This window comes from Micromys minutus (assembly GCF_963924665.1).
Source record: "Micromys minutus genome assembly, chromosome: 2".
Taxonomy (NCBI): Eukaryota; Metazoa; Chordata; class Mammalia; order Rodentia; family Muridae; genus Micromys; species Micromys minutus.
Window position 1 is genome coordinate 23,058,471 of NC_137971.1, and position 16,332 is coordinate 23,074,802.

The window sequence follows — 16,332 nt, forward strand, 5'->3', positions numbered from 1 at the left end:
TATGATGAATACACATGCATGTCAACCAGAGGACAATTTGAAGGTAAACTTGTTGACCCCAGTTCTTATTCCCTTTCTCTTTAAATAAAATGGCCAAATTTTATGAAAACATGTCTTTACATTTAAACTACTTATGTGTGTGTGCACACATGTGCGTGCACAGATGCACATTTCTTGGTAAAGCTGAACCTAAAATAGCTGATGTGAACTCAAATTTTGGGTAGGCCAAGTACCTGTCTGGGCTGCATAAGGAGTGACTAATGGCACCATCTAGTGGTTCCTAAAGCGGAAGCTGCGGTGCTTGTCGGGAGTGAGCATCCTTGTCTCTGGCTGATTAGATTACAAGTGGTTGGCAGCAGAGGGATGAAAGCCCTAACAACATTTATCATCCCATTTGACACGGAGTGACGATATCAAGTCTTCTCCTCTTCTAGGAAGTAATCCTAAGCAAGGTACTCTCAATCAACATTTGGAGTGCTATTAAGTGTGAAAAAAATCTGGCACCTAAACAACATAGCAACATTCAGAAACTTTTCAACTTGACACTGAAGTCGGCTGCTTACGCCATCCCATGGCTTTCTCTCAATCCCCTTATTTGGATAAGAGGATTCGCACCAAGGTTAAAATCAGGTCATAGGACCATGGCCTCCACTAGGAAAAACTAAAATATACAAAGATTTCCACCACTAGTGGGTTCTGTTTGCTTGCTTCGTTCTGTCTAGTTTTAGGGTGTGTTAAGCCTTTATCCAGTGAACTGCCTGCGTGTTTATCTGATGTCAGGCTGGCCACCATGCTGGCACACCTGTAATCTCGGCAAAAGGTCTAACGTTTGAGGCTAGCCTGACAATTTAGTGAGGTGCTGTCTCAAAGAAGAAAAGGCCAGGAACGCAGCTCAGTGGCGGAGCCCTTGCCGAGCAAGCACAAGGCCCTGTGTTCAATGTTCAATTCGGACAAGCAGGCGCCAGCGCTCTGGCTTATTTTACACATGGAGTACAATCTGGTTCCGCGATGCTCTGGTAATTTCTTGCATTTTGTCAGTAGTGTGAAGGGCTTCTGAGACACTTTTCTAACAATTTAGTAAGAGGACATAACTTTTCTTCAGTACACTTCTATGTGCAGGTACCTAGACTCAGGCATCACACACTAATAAGCACGAAACAGACAATATGTGCAGATTTAGAACATCACCTAGGACAAGCATGGCAAACCAGCCTCAGTCAAGAAGAAATAAATCTTGTTCTATAAGAGGTTCAGCCGTTCAATGCGGCTCTCAGAGGCACGCAGCTCTGCATCCCCACGCACACATTCCTAGTTATCTTCCTTTTCTGAACACGGAGTTACCCCAGGACTGTGGTTATAGTCAAGATAAGCAAGCATTCCTACCTCAGACATGTACTGACTCTGCTTGACACTTCACGAGACGCCTTATCTAAATGTGTTCGTTTTCTCAAAGTATCGACTACTTTTGCAGAACTCAACAGTTTCTAATATTCGTTAATGAGGTTATTGACTCCCCGCTCGGGTAAGGATGCTATCGTTCTATCTTCTTTAGCGCTGTGTCTTCTAAATGCCAACTACCTCCTAAGTATGAGGAGATCAGTTAACATGGCCCCAACGCTCTGCACTCTCCATTTGCCTGAAAATTTCTGGCCTCTCATTCTTAGTAGGATTATCTGGGAAATCCTAAACTCTAAATCCTGTGTTGTAGGGGAAATTCTGAGGTTTCTTGATAATCAAATGGCACAGTCCAAACTGGAACTGAGAGGGGAGCCAGCCTGGGCTACTAGTAAGACTACTAAAAAGAGGGAGGAAAGTACTCCAAACACACAGAAGTTCTTCATGAGCCTGTAGGCAGTTCCACATTCCTAGATCTGAACATTTTAAAGTCAGGTTTGATTCAGAACTGTTGCAAAAGATCATAAGAAAAAGAACTAGAACAAGTTCAAAAGAAAAAATGATCCAATAGGAGAAATTGATCCCACAAGAAAACAAAGAAATACTGGCTGTTTAGCTCAGAACAGGAAAAGGTCATATATCCACAGTTCTGCAATATATCAGGTTTTCAGAAAGGAATAATCATCAGGTACGTCTACATTAAAGAGTTAAATGTCTGGATTTGAAGTGACTAGGTGGTCTTAACTCTTTATAAGGTAGAACTCCATAGCAACCTGTAGGCAGAGGCGTCCTGGTTTAATATTTGCTTCTCTCTTCAACAAATCAGCATTTACAGACTTTTCACCATGAGCACATCACTATGCAACTTTTCATAACATTTCCACAGGGGCACAGAATTTCATTAATCTATCCTGTGTGCCTAAACATCACCTGTCTTCTCCCTTCACATTCTCCTTTAATTATATGATGTATTCTGTGGGTCTCTTCACTGTGTAAGTCTCTAATTCTAGTCATCTTAATCTAATAACATTCAATTAATTCACTCATTTCTATGCCCCCTTCCAAAATGTCTGCAATCAGTTTTCTCAAGTTTCTATTTCCACTTTGTAACATCAGGTTCTACTTATCTTTGAAAAGGAAAAAGCTAAGCCTTGTAGCTCGTCTCCCTGCTCTCAGCCTCTCTCCAGATCCAGTTTAATTCCCGTGACATTAATGTTAATTTCCTTGATACAGATTCCATCAAGTCTTGATTTAAAAGCTTCAGTGAGACTGGAGAGGGCTCAGTGGTAAAGGCACTTGTCACCATGCCTGGCAACTTGAGGCTGATCCCTGGGCATGGAGGGAAGACTGAACTAATTCCCACGAGTTTCCCTTACACACACACACACACACACACACACACGCACGCACGCACGCACGCACATATATGCACACCCACATATACACAGTCATATACACATTTTCCACTTTATTTTCCAAGACATGGTTTCTCAAGGAACTTGGAGTTCACTGATTCTGCTAGTGTGGCTGCAAAATGAGCCGCAGGATGCACCCATCTCTGGTTTCTAGCAGGAACTGAAGACGTGTACCACCGTGCCCAGCTTTCCCCATGGGTGCCAGCAAGGTCTTCGTGCTTGTAGACTATGCCAGCTTCCCTGCCCCATCATAATTGGATTTTAGAATGCCATAGCTTTGATTATTTCAAAGTACATTCTAGCCAGTAGGAAAGCTTCTTTGTAGTTGTTTGTTTTTAAAACATTGGGGGAGCTTTCACTATGTAGCCCAAGATGGCCTTGAACTTGTGGCAATCCTGCCTCAGCCTTCCAAGTGCCAGGATTATAGGTACGTGCCACCATGCCTTGCAGTTTAGGTTTTGCTTATAAAGTACAATACACAGAACAGTGTGCTTGATAGCCTAACTGCATAGTACAGTGGTGTCCTGAGACCACAGTGATGTCCTGAGACCACAGTGGTGTCCTGAGACCACAGTGGTGTCCTGAGACCACAGTGGTGTCCTGAGACCACAGTGGTGTCCTGAGACCACAGTGGTGTCCTGAGACCACAGTGGTGTCCTGAGACCACAGTGGTGTCCTGAGACCACAGTGATGTCCTGAGACCACAGTGATGTCCTGAGACCACAGTGGTGTCCTGAGACCACAGCATCAGACAATGGCAATGAAGAGAGACAAATTAATGAGTAGAATGCTAAGAAAATAAAGAGAAGTTTTCATAGAATTAACTTGGAATGAAAGTTTAGTTTTGGTGCATGACTCTAAGCAGATATGCCACAGAAATTTGTGGCGTATCTTCTTATACACACAAGTAGCAGTCTACTTCTTAAAGGACCAAATGAGGAGGCAGGAGGGTGCAGGCACAGAAAGCTAGTTTGTATCTCATTTGAACAGCCGTGCAACTGGAAGAGGTCACACTTTCTCTAATGTATATAAAGACAGCTTTATAGGGTCATCTTTTTGGTGAGAACAACACAGAGTTACAGTGGTAACTCTAGCCTTACGACACAACTTCTCACTTAAGAGAAGTTCAGAAAGCAAATAATTTCAGGTCAACATAATTCATCAACAGAGCAACAAGTGTCTCGTGAAAACACATCCTATGAAATACAGTTGACTGTTCAAACCGGATGCTCAGGGTAGGGCTGGACAAACACACAGTAGGGCCACAGCACGACAGTAGTTGGCTCTTGTCTCCAGTGCCAGAGTCTGTGCATCATGACTGGCTGGGACAGCCCAGTGACTAACTTCTAAGACTCTTTATCAGACGACCTGCATTTCCTCTTTATCCCCCACGAGAACGCCATGATGCTTAGACAGCCACAAACTCATAAGCACTCTAGCCTCCCCTTCTTTATCTGGCCAAACCACTCTTCCTCTCTACCGTTCCTCTTTCCCTGTCCCAATTATGTACAACACTGAAAATAGGCTTCATATTTTAAAACTACTCTCCCCTAGACTTAAACATGATTATTTAAAACATGATAAAACTTGTTTTTAATTGCCTTAATGTGCTTATAATATTAGAGAAAGTTTCATTTTTATGTGATTAATACAATCAACAATCCCTAAAAGTTGCAAGTGGATAAGAGTGTATATTTTTTTTTCTACCAGAGAAAGTACAAGAGAGTTCATTATTACTTATACTATAAATTTACTGTTTAAAATTAAAAAGATACATTTTGAAAAAAAATTTAACACTGGAGGTGGTAAAATAAACACAAAAGTAATTTATATTTATTCAGCACTGAATATGTGACGCTGTATTAAGTAGCGGTAACAGGGGGTCAGTGGCTACATGCATGTCATGACAAACACACACACACACACAGAGGCAGAAACTAGGTAAGCTTACAAAAAAGGGGGAAAAAAACAAGAAAAATGTAATGATTACAGTGGTCATGCATGGTAAACTTTAAAAGGCAGAGACAAAAAAAAAAAAAAAAAAAAAAATAGGATTCCCTCCCTAACACATCTCTGGGAACAGAGACTAGCCCAACAGAGTGAGGTTTGCCCCTCTTGCTCAGGATGCCAGATTGCATTTCCTTTCTTGGTTTTCTCTGAAAGATTCAAATGGCGCCTTTAGTAACTGCCCAAAGGAATAACTAAAGATAGAAAATATCCTCAAGAGGCCAGGGAGACAATGCCTGGGATGAGGGCATAGTCCACATGTTTCTATAAGTCCTCTAAAGGGAGGTAAGAAAGCCAGAGACACCCTCAGCTAGAGCTGCCCCCTTAGGTCCCCTGGGGCCTCCCCCATCCCAGGTCTCTGGTGAATCCTAGAGATCCCTCACATACCTATTTCCCTTCTCTCTCCCCTGTTCTCCCTACCTACATCTTCCCACCCCCTGCCCTGCTCCCACCTTCCTCCTCTCTCCCACCCAGTCCCTCTTTCTATCAACCTCCAATATGTCTATTTTGTTTCCCTTCTAAGAAAGAGTCAACTGTCCTCCCTTGGGCCTCCTTGTTATTTGGCTTCTTTGCATCGGTTGATAACAGCAGAAGTAGCCACGTCCTGAAGCCACGAAGGCCTCCCAGCACAGGGACGATGACAGCAACCCTCCCACAAAACCTTTGACTCAACATGTGTCCTGCCTACAAGATGTGCAGGAACAAAGACAGAGCAGAGACTGAGGGGACAGCTGATCAGTGACTGCCACAAGTTGAGATCTAACCTATGGGCAAGATCCCTGGCACTATTAATGACACTGTTATGCTTGCAGACAAGAGCCTAGCAAAGCTGTCCTTCTAGAGGCTCCACCCAACAGTCAATGGAAAGAGATGCAGAGACTCACACCCAAACATTAGCTGGAGCTCTGGGAATCTCATGGAAGAGATGGGAGGATTGAAGGACCTGAAGAAGATAGAGACCCCTGGAGGCTCCCAGAGACTTCATCGCCAACCAAACGGTGAACACAGCTGCACCTAGGCCCCCCTGCACATATGTAGCAGATGACCCATTTGGTCTTCATGCAGGTCCCCAACAACTGGAACCGGGATTGTCCCCGAGCCTGGTGCCTGCCTGCCAGTGGATTCTGCACCTCTAAATGAACTGCCTTGGTTAGTGGGGGAAGGGGTAACACCAGAGTGGGGGTCTTCACTTTTTCAAAAGAGAAGAGGAAGGTGGACTTGGAGAAGGACTTCTGTGAGTGGGTATTGTGATGAGGAGGGATGCTGATATTGGGATGTAAGGTGAATGAATGAATGAATGAATGAATGAATGAATGAATAAGACACCAGAAAGCTACCTAAACAGGAATGTCTATCACTCAACAATATAAATAACCAAGACACAGTCTAACCCAACAAGAGGTTTAACTGCCAGTTATTATTAAAGTTTTGTTATATTTATTTATTCTGTAACAAATGTATTCATGTAAGCACATGCTTACACCACAGCACACATGCAGAGGTCAGAAGGCAACTGTGGGATTTAGTTTTCTACTTCTACCATGGTGGGTTCTCAGAATAAACACAGTCCTGGCAGAAACTGCCTTTACCCAGTGAACCAGCCAGCTGGTCAAATACCTAGTTATTTTGAAGCCACACTAAAGGCAAAATAATACAAAATAAATCAAGCAATATGTGTGTAAAATATTGACATAAGAAATATCAGACTGTAATGATTTCAAAACACAACTTCTTAAAAGTTTTAAGAAACCAGTTTACGTTGGGGGTGTTGTTCAGTGGTAAGATGTATGTTTAGAGTTGGACCAGACCTTGAGTTCAGCTCTCAGCACAAGAAAGAAGATGGAAATGTAATGCTGGGGTAGAAGGCTCCAAGCAGAAGGGGAAGGAAAGAAGGGGTTGATGTGGGGATAGTCCACCAAAACTCAGTGTGCATGAAAATGCTGTAAGGAAACCTACTACTCTGCATACTAATTGAAGTCAAACTGAAGATAAAGAGAGATATGAAGGGAAGGGGAAAAAGAAAGAGTGGACAGAGGGGGAGGGGTGGATAATCTGTAGGCGGATAATAACTAATGTGGAGGAAGCTTTAAGGTGCAGTTTGGAGTCAAATACTTTAATAAATACAAAATAGATACTTTATAAAGGAGAATTTTACTTTGATTGAAAATAAAATGTTTCTGGTAAGATAAAGTTAGAATCACTTTCAAGTAAAAGCAGACTTTTTCCTATGGCAGCAAGTTATTCAGGTTTGAGAAAATCATAGCTGAAGCACGTGTAACAAAACTAATAATGTAAGTTCTAAAGCTCGTTCACTAATGTCACCACTAGACCACAGAAGATGTCATCCAAACAAAATGGTGTAGAAAAATTACTGCAGTGGTCCGGGCTGGGAGACCGGCTAGGAGGGAGGAACGGGCTGGAGAAGCCCCATCTGCTGTGCGAGGCCTCTCAGCAAGAACTTCTATGTTCAGCAAAAGCTAGAATGACAAGCTGGGGACCGTTTCGTTCACTCACAGCAGGCACTAGGAGAGTCCCAGAGAGGCAAGAGTGACCAGAGGGAAGAAAGAAATCACTTCTTTAGTTACTGTGACCTAGACCAGACTTCAGTGACCCGCTTTGAGGCAGTGATGTGAAGATGAGATACTTCTTCCTAGGAAGGAGTTAGCTTTTCTTCTAAAGCTGCCAAAAATTTAGCTAACTTGGGCCTTCCTTCAAGCTTCCCAAACATGTAAATATAGGTTTGCAGAGAAAGCACACAGCTGCCCAGGATGTACTTACACTCGCACTGTATGACATCTAGGTTAAACTGCTGCACCGCTCCCATGCTGATCTGCTTTAATTCGCTGTCCAGCAGCATCTGCATCAGGGATGTGGACAGATGTTGGCAGGCTGACATGCAAGCTGTCTGGGCGACTTTCCCCTACGCGAAACAAACAAAACGTAGGTAAGCAAACGTGGAAACACGTCGTAAAGTGTCACAGGATGTACACCTGACACTCTTCTCATGGTACAGTACTGACTGTTGGCTGTCCTGGTTCCATGTGCTACAAAGAACCAAGACTTGCCTTTGTCAGGTTACAATATTACTACAGTGCTAACTGCACAGAGGAAAATTACAATTCCGAAGACTATTTCAGATCTCCTGAAATAGTGTAGCACTTTCAAACGCACAGGAAACATGGTATTTATTATATTAAGTCAATACTGACAAAGCAGCTTATTCACATACCCGGCTCTCCTCTGTATGCTTAGCTAAGACAGAACAAAGGGAGTTAACTGTGTGATCTGAGCTCTGCTGTTATTACTACGTAAACTGGACCTAAAAGTCAAACCCACTGGAGTTGGAGTCCTTGCCTCCACTCAGCATATTGGTCTGTGGCGCAGCGTCCCAGTTACCATGGAGAAGGCGTGCCGAGCCTTCCACTTCAGCTTCATTTCTGTCAATCAAATGCACGCTACTCTAACTGCAGACACTAACACTTGTGATTTCCTTTCACTGAGATATATGATAGAAACTTTCTCTGACAACTTTACTTCAATTTTCTTAAATGCCAGTGTTTTAATGTTTTCCCTACAGATTACACAGTTGAATCTCATATATATATACGTGTGTGTGTGTGTGTGTGTGTGTGTGTGTGTGTGTGTGTGTATTTTAAGACAGGTGTCATTTGGTAGGTCTGGCTGTCCTAAACTAACTATGTAAATCAGACTGGCCTTGAATACCCAGAGATCTATCTGCCTGCCTCTGTTTCTTGGACATTGGGATTAAAGGCATGGGCCCCCACACCCTATCTCTAACTCTAGCTGACTTTTAAGAGTATACATAAACTCTTTAAGGTCAAAGTTTTCCAGTGTAGTCCTTCTAGGGTGGCTGCATGCTAACGATTCTACGATGAGGCGATGGGCTGATTCCCTGGTGGGAGTCAAAGATCTAGGGTGACGGTTAGGAAAATAATGACTTCCAGGGGGACATGCCATGTTTTGTCTCATTTTAATTAACAAATCTTTTACCCAGTAATATTTGGTAACTGTGTTTTCTTTCTTCCTACTAATCACAAAAGCAAATAGAAAGACGAAACGATAAAAATCTATCTTCCAAACATACATGCACCCATGTACTAGTAGAAAAATGTTTATGAAGAGCTAGTGTGGAAGGTCACAAGGACAACGAACACCGTTCATAACCTGCTAGAATATTTGCCCCTTAAATTACACATTAAGAATTCTAGTCTAAGACATTCCAGTCTTAGAGCCAAACTGCTTAGGGATGGGTTCTTAGCATTTAGGCCCCATGCATAGCAGAAAACAAAATATCTGATCTGCAGTGTCAGTTTCTCAATCAAAAACTGCAGAGATAAAAGCCGGTGCAGACAATATATTTGACAGATACTGATGAATTGCCAAAAAAGGAATGCAGGAAACAATGAAAACCCCAGCATGCCCAAAAGCCTCCAAACCCACGCAGGAGTCAGCCTGAGAGCCTTGCGGCTTCAGGCAGCACACTATCAATATGAATGGGAGGGAGTGAAAGCAGAGAGAAGTCAACAGCATGGCCTTTAATTTCAGTGCAAACACTTCACGGAAATGCTAGTTAGACTTGATGGAACGGCGAGTGCATTTTCAGCCCAATGAACTTCTCCATCAGTTCAGCTCAATGGCCCATAACATCATTACATGACAACATACTAACTCAAAAAGAAGGTTAATAAGTTGTCAAAATATTATTTAACTTATGTTGCATATAATATGCCATATGTCATAAGTGGTATTATTTTAACTTAGGTTCCGAGACACAAATAGATACACAGTAGTACTGGAGCCAAAGACGACAAGAGTGTAAGCTGTTTCATAAATCTTATAGAAGCAGGCAATAAAAACACATACACAAACTTGCTTTTTAGTTAAATGATATTTATAACAGTAAAATCTTAACATTAAAAGTTTTGATTAGGTATATTGAATACAGGCTTATTGTTCTCAAAGATAAACATTTTAAAGACAAAATACAAAATTTTATAAAATGTTCAAATTAAATAAGTTACCCTTTTATATATCAAACTTAATACTACCAAAAGTTCATACTGTTGAAATTTTATGAAACATGTTTTATAAGGTTATATACTATTCTCCAGATGTCCACTGACTAATTTCAAAATGCATAGAACCATTCTTAAATTTTATTTATTTATTTTATATAGAAGAATTTTAATGTCTTCAGTATTTACACACTCAAGAACATATTTGCAACTGCTATCTCATGCCTGAGAATCTTGGCCTATTTAATAAACCAAACGCACCTCTCAGGACACTATTACAACTGGTAACATTGACTCTCATAATAATGCATCATCCTAAGACAAAAAAAAAAATGCTTTCATAACTGTCTTTAAAAACTAGCTTTTAATAGACATGAACAGATAACACAGCCAAAACAGTCGACAAACACTGCACATTTAATACATTTTAAGCAACCAAACATATTTCCTGCCCTCATCAGAAAACTACTTATAACAGTGCCAGCATTTTCTTTAATGACACAAAGTTCAGTAAGTGAAAACACCTGCCAAACTTTAAAAAGGTAACTATGTTTTCTCACCCCGCTTTAGCATTTTTTTGCACTGAAAAACAACTTTCCAAGAGAGAAAACCCTTAGACAAACTTCTTATATTTCAAAGGGACTTGTAAAAGAGAATCTGCTGACATATTAGATCCTTTCTGCATTACCCCAAAGCTTTTCTTTTGAGAACAATTGTGGCAAAGAGACATTTGGCTCCTAGGAAATTCCCACAGGGTCAGCCATAAGCATCCTTCCATGCACCTTCTCAGTGCTGCTTTCTGGCCGTGCGTCTCAAAGCACCTTTCATCGTCTGCTTGCGTGTCAGTCAGTATGATTTATGGACTGCATTCAGCAAAGTCAGAGCATATAGAATGAGAAATATGACTACAATCTGCTAATTTGTTTTGTATTGAGCCATTTAAGAGTCAAAGACCTGATGTCAGACTGAGATCAGCAACACAATTAACTAGCCGGTGACAGATTCATCCATCCTCCCTGCCAGGCTTGCCAATCAAAGACAGCATGAGGCGACGTTTAGTGAAATCAATAAGAAAACTCATTCTCTGAATAACCTGTGTAAGAGCTTGATTGACACTTTCTGAATCTCGTTTGTGGAGCACAACCACTCTTTCCCCAATAGTTCTCAATGCAAGCTGTGAAATAAGGCTTTCAATGCCAATCACAGAACAATAAACCACTAACCACCAACCTCAGTCGAAAGAAATCAAGACAACACATCTGTTTGTATGTCAAGCCAAATTTCCAAAATAATTTACTATTGTAGATTGGGTTGGAGATACTGTTTCTTTTGAAATGTAAAATAACACCGCGATACAAACACAACACATTTTATTAGATTGGGGTTCAAACTATTTTGGTTTCAAAGTAACGTTTTCATAGGTCTACTATCATAGTGGGCACAATACTGAAATCTTAACAATTAATTTGGCATTTCAAATTCTCATTTGAAGTCCCTGTTTGCCTCACCGGTCTCTTATTTCACACATCTACTAAGCAAGTTTTTACTTAAACAGTAACCATTTCAAAGTGTTTCAAAGCTGCTTCCTTCTCACAAATGCAGATGAAGTAAAATACTCTTGAAACCACAATCACTCTTTCTATAGAGATCTACTCTTCCTTAAGAACTCCAAAAGGATCCAGTTTCTTTTCTTTTTAAATCTACACACACACACACACACACACACACACACACACATACTTCAATCTTGAACACACACACACTTCAATCTTGAAGAACCAACTACTTTTTAACCTTATATAAAAAATAAAAATACAAAGGGGCAAATACACTGTATACTGTGTTATTCTTTAAATTAGTATCAGGTTTTGTTTCCAAAGGCTGGAAGGAAAAAAAGAAAACAAAGGAGTAGTGAGTTTGCTAAGTAAAGCTCTTCACTCTGGCTCTGCTCTTTAAAGGTTCAACAGCAAGTTCCTACTTTACACAAACAAGCTACTTCTTAGTTCGCTACAGTTATGAGTCTGTGAAAAGTAAGCTTTTCAGACACAGAAAGAAAGGAAAAGTGTTTTGATGAACTGGACAATGTCCTAAAGAGCTACAATACATAATCTTCAAAATATATATACACACTGAAAAAATCTGATGGAAAGAATATGGACTAAATATTAAGATTAGAAATAAAATTTTAAATTAAAATATAAAGAGATAATTCAAAAGTAAACATTTTACCTCAAGAACCCTGTAACTCTTCCTTCTGTTTGTATAATTACAAACCACTGGTTTGGCTGGGCAGTGGTGGTGCACGCCTTTAATCCTAGCACTTAGGAGGCAGAGGCAGACAGATTTTTGAGTTATAGGCCAGCCTAGTCTACAAAGTTCCATGACAGCCAATGTCACACAGAAAATCCTATCTCAAAAAAAGAACCACTGGCAAGTTTTGCTACAGGACATCTTGCTCAATTGTAAAAATGTTATTAAAGAAAAAGACCCTAGAACAGTACAGACTATTAAAATCCCCTCGAGATGACATCACAATGCACAAGGTCCTTTTAGCCATCAAGATGGGTTTTAGCACATTTCCTAGGTGAACATACTAAACATCTCAAATTCCCAATAATACAAAATGGGGGAGTTATGAAGGTTTAACTATCAAGATGACTTTCTTTAGTGAGTTTCAATAATGATTTTAATACCACTTTGAAGACAGATTTTTGAGATTGTGCCAAGACACCCACAGTTCATCCAAACATCCCACTCTACGTACCCAGCGTACTCAGCCCTTGCACACCTCTGCCTCTCCCAACTTTGCCTGTTTCTATCCCTGAAGGAACTGGTTACATCGCTCACCCCAATCCCCATGACCAACCACGATCTCTCCTCTTGGGCTTTTAAAACCCTTTCCTTTATTCCAATGCTCACCATTCACTCAGACTCCAGACTGCCTCGGAAATGCTCTTTGGGGTAAGGAGACATATTAATAAAATGAACATCATTCTCTTAAAACTGAAGCCAAGTTTCCCAGGGTGATCATACACAAGTAACACACACACATTTCTACTCCCTTTACAGCCTGCACATCCCCGTCACGGCTCATCTCACATCAGCAGTTTTTAAGCAGTCTTACAAATGGATTTTAAGAGCATCTCACACTACGCATTAGCTTTCTGGCAGGCATCCTTGCTGCTGTCACTGGCAGTCCCAGAGAGAGAAAAGGACACATTAAGGAAGTCTTGAAGAGCTAAGGTTTAGAAGAAATTCTTCCTGTTTCCAACCTATGGATTTCTGGGCTACAAAACAGATATTTAAATGGGGAAATGTTTTTTGTTGTTTTGTTTGGATTTACTTTTTGTTTATTTATTTTATACCAGGTCACCTATAGCCCTGGCTCGCCTCCAAACCACTACATATCCAAGGAGTGTCTGAATTCCTGATCTTCTACCTTCCAAGTGTTGAGAGTGCTGTTGCGTGACACTCGTGCTAGCACTGGCAGCCTGTTTCCAGCTAGGCGGACTCTCCTCCCAGCTCCTCAACCCCCACTGCTGACTGTTGCCACACACCGCATTCCCCATGGCTGGCCGGGATGCACCCTTACAAACTACACTCTTCTGCCATACCTTCCTCTGGAACCCAGTTGAGTTGCCCATGAAGGAAAACACTGCACAATCTTAGTTTAGAATCAACAGGTAACACAATCGCTGGGTTGCAGAATCTACCACCATAATTTTATAAATTATTCTATGTTAGAAATCCTCCGGTGGCAGACCCTGGCAGATCCACCACCGGAAACAGCAGCCTCTGGCTTCCTACACTCTGTCTGCCTCTCTCTTGCTCTCCTCCCCACCCCACCTCACCCCACCCCCTGTCCTTTTCCTCCCCACCCCACCTCACCCCACCCCCTGTCAAAACCTTGACTTGATTAATTACTATGGTCCTAAAACTCTTCTCACTTGGCAAACATTAGAAAACAAAAACAGAAGACCTAAAGATTTACATAATTTTCCCTGTAGTTGACTTGTAGTATGGCCAATCCAGTGAATTCAGATTGAGAAATTAAAATACAGCAGAAACCATTATCAAAGCAGAAACTCTCTGAGAACAGGGCCCTGTCTGCATTTCTTTGTGCAGACATACAGCTCAGTGTTCCAAGAACATACAACAACGTGAATTCAGTATTGGACAGTGATACTACGGTTTAAAAATGCCCAAAGAAATTGCCAGAGTCAATTATATTATTGAGGTAACTCCCATCTGATCATCAGTGAATTAGGCACATGTCAACCCATGCCAACCTGTTAACAGATGTGATGCTTGATATAGGCGCAGTTGAAAGGATTCTGGCCAGCATGGCTCTGGCAAGCCTCCCCTTTCCACCCCAAGCCCTCTGCCTTGCTAAAAACCATTAAATTACATCCCTAAAGCTAGCCACCAGGATCTATTCCCTTATTTGGCCACTTCCTCCCCCTGAGGCTGACTGCCAAATCAGAGCTATCAAAGTATTCAAGTCTAGTAATCAACCCCCCTTTGGCTGCTCTAATTAACATGCCCAATCAAAATACACCACTGCATCCTAGCCCACTCTAACAGAGACCTCCTGTTTTCTCTTCTTAAAAGTTAAGGTCATTTGCTTCTGTTTTTCTACCTGAATTAGAAAGCAGCCACTTTTAACTTTTCTTGCCTGCCTAATAAAGATGTGAAGAAAGGTGTTTGGGTGTGGTCTGCACCCGATCTTCGGTCTGAAAGGGAACTCTAGCTATGCAGGGGTCTCCTTCAGCAGTCATTACTGAAAAGATAATACTAGCTAAGTGCACGACTATAATATCACTACTTAGGGACAGAGGTGGGTGTTTGAGATCATCCTTAGCTAACTAACAAGTTCTAGATGAGCCTGGACTACATAAAACCCTCATCTCTCAAATAAATAAATGTATAGATAGATAGATAGATAGATAGATAGATAGATAGATAGATAGATAGATAAAACAAAACAAAAAAGGCACAGGGCAGTCATTCAAAGATATTTATATGAGTTTCAATCTTTCCTTTCTCCCTTAACTTCTCTTCCTTTTCTCTAAGGTCCTATGACTCACTCCTCCCAACCCCCAACCAATTTCTTTCTTTTTGGTTTTTAAAAACGGTTTCATGTAGCCCAAGTTAGCCTTGCCCTCAATACACAGTTGAGGAGGAAATGAATTTCTGTTCCTCTTACCCCACCTCTGTTAGGGATTCAGGCATACCCCACCAAGCTCACTACGTTAACTGTTTAAGGATTTACTGAGAGCCCGGTACAAGTAAGGTTTCACTTGCTGAGGAGCTCATCTGAATGGCACCCTGTGAAATGGTACAATAAGAAGAAAACCACAGCCCAGGAATTACGTAATCAGAGTCCCAACCTCTCCATGTGGCTTTGTTGCAAGTAAAACAAAGTGACTCCAGAAAGGTCTATGGTTTTCAATTACATTTTGTTGTGTGTGTGTGTGTGTATGTGTGTGTGTGTGTGTGTGTGTGTGTGTGTGTGTGTGTGTGTGTATACATGCCCACGCATGTGCTATGGCCAGGCAGTGGTGATACATACCTCTAAACTCAGCACTTGGGAGGCAGAGGCAAGCAGATCTCTGAGGTTGAGTCTGTTCTACAGAGCAAGCTGCAGTATAGACAGAGTTACACAGAAAAACCCTGACTTTAGGAGAAAAACTAAAAACCCACCTTATATTGCATAGTAGAATCCCCAGACTTCAGACTTCAGACTTTGAGAATCTGAAGTCCTGGCATATGCTTATTCCAGGTGTAGGCTGCCAGACAGGTAACAGCATTAATTTAAGCCCTAGCTTAGGGATAGGGATACTGTGGATACTGTCAGTCACCTGCACCTGAGCAAATCTGAATATCGACGATGACTCAATCTTAAATGTGGCTGGAGAGGCTAGAGTGTGGGGCACAGGCAAAATAACCACACATAAAAAATAAATAAGTGATATATCAAAGAAGTGTAAATATGTATCAAACACACACACACACACACACACACATACACACACAGAAAGCTGGGCCTGGTGGCACAAGCCTTAAAATCATGTCTATTCCGAGACTGAACAGGAGGATCAAGGTCTCTCTCCCTGGGCAAGTTAGAAAAGTTGTGTCTCAAAACAAAAACTCAGTAGCAGAGTGTTTGCTATAACAGACAATGCCCTAAGTTATCTCTCTCTCTCTCTCTCTCTCTCTCTCTCTCTCTCTCTCTCTCTCACACACACACACACACACACACACAGAGTTTGTGCACACCCAAGTCAGGTAGGATAAGAGTAATTTAGTTTCATTTCCCCTAGGAGGAGTCTTCAACATGATGTGGAATAATGTTCAGAATGGGGGCGGTCCTCACAGACATGCAGCAGATCTGCCAATTGCTTCTTTTTTGTTTTGTTTTGTTTTTTATCAACAGACACTTTTAACTTCGATGCTACTGTCCATGACACTGATTTCCA

At 41.4% G+C, this 16,332-nt stretch overlaps 1 protein-coding gene across 1 annotated transcript in view; it reads right to left on the minus strand.

Moving 5' to 3' along the window:
- Window positions 1–16,332, minus strand: part of EXOC6 (exocyst complex component 6) — a 133,057-nt gene that overhangs the window by 39,427 nt on the left and 77,298 nt on the right. Inside the window, exon 19 of the mRNA XM_080911470.1 lies at window positions 7,596–7,737. Within this exon, the coding sequence (XP_080767596.1) occupies window positions 7,596–7,737 (142 nt within the window). The remainder of the gene's footprint in view (window positions 1–7,595; window positions 7,738–16,332) is intronic.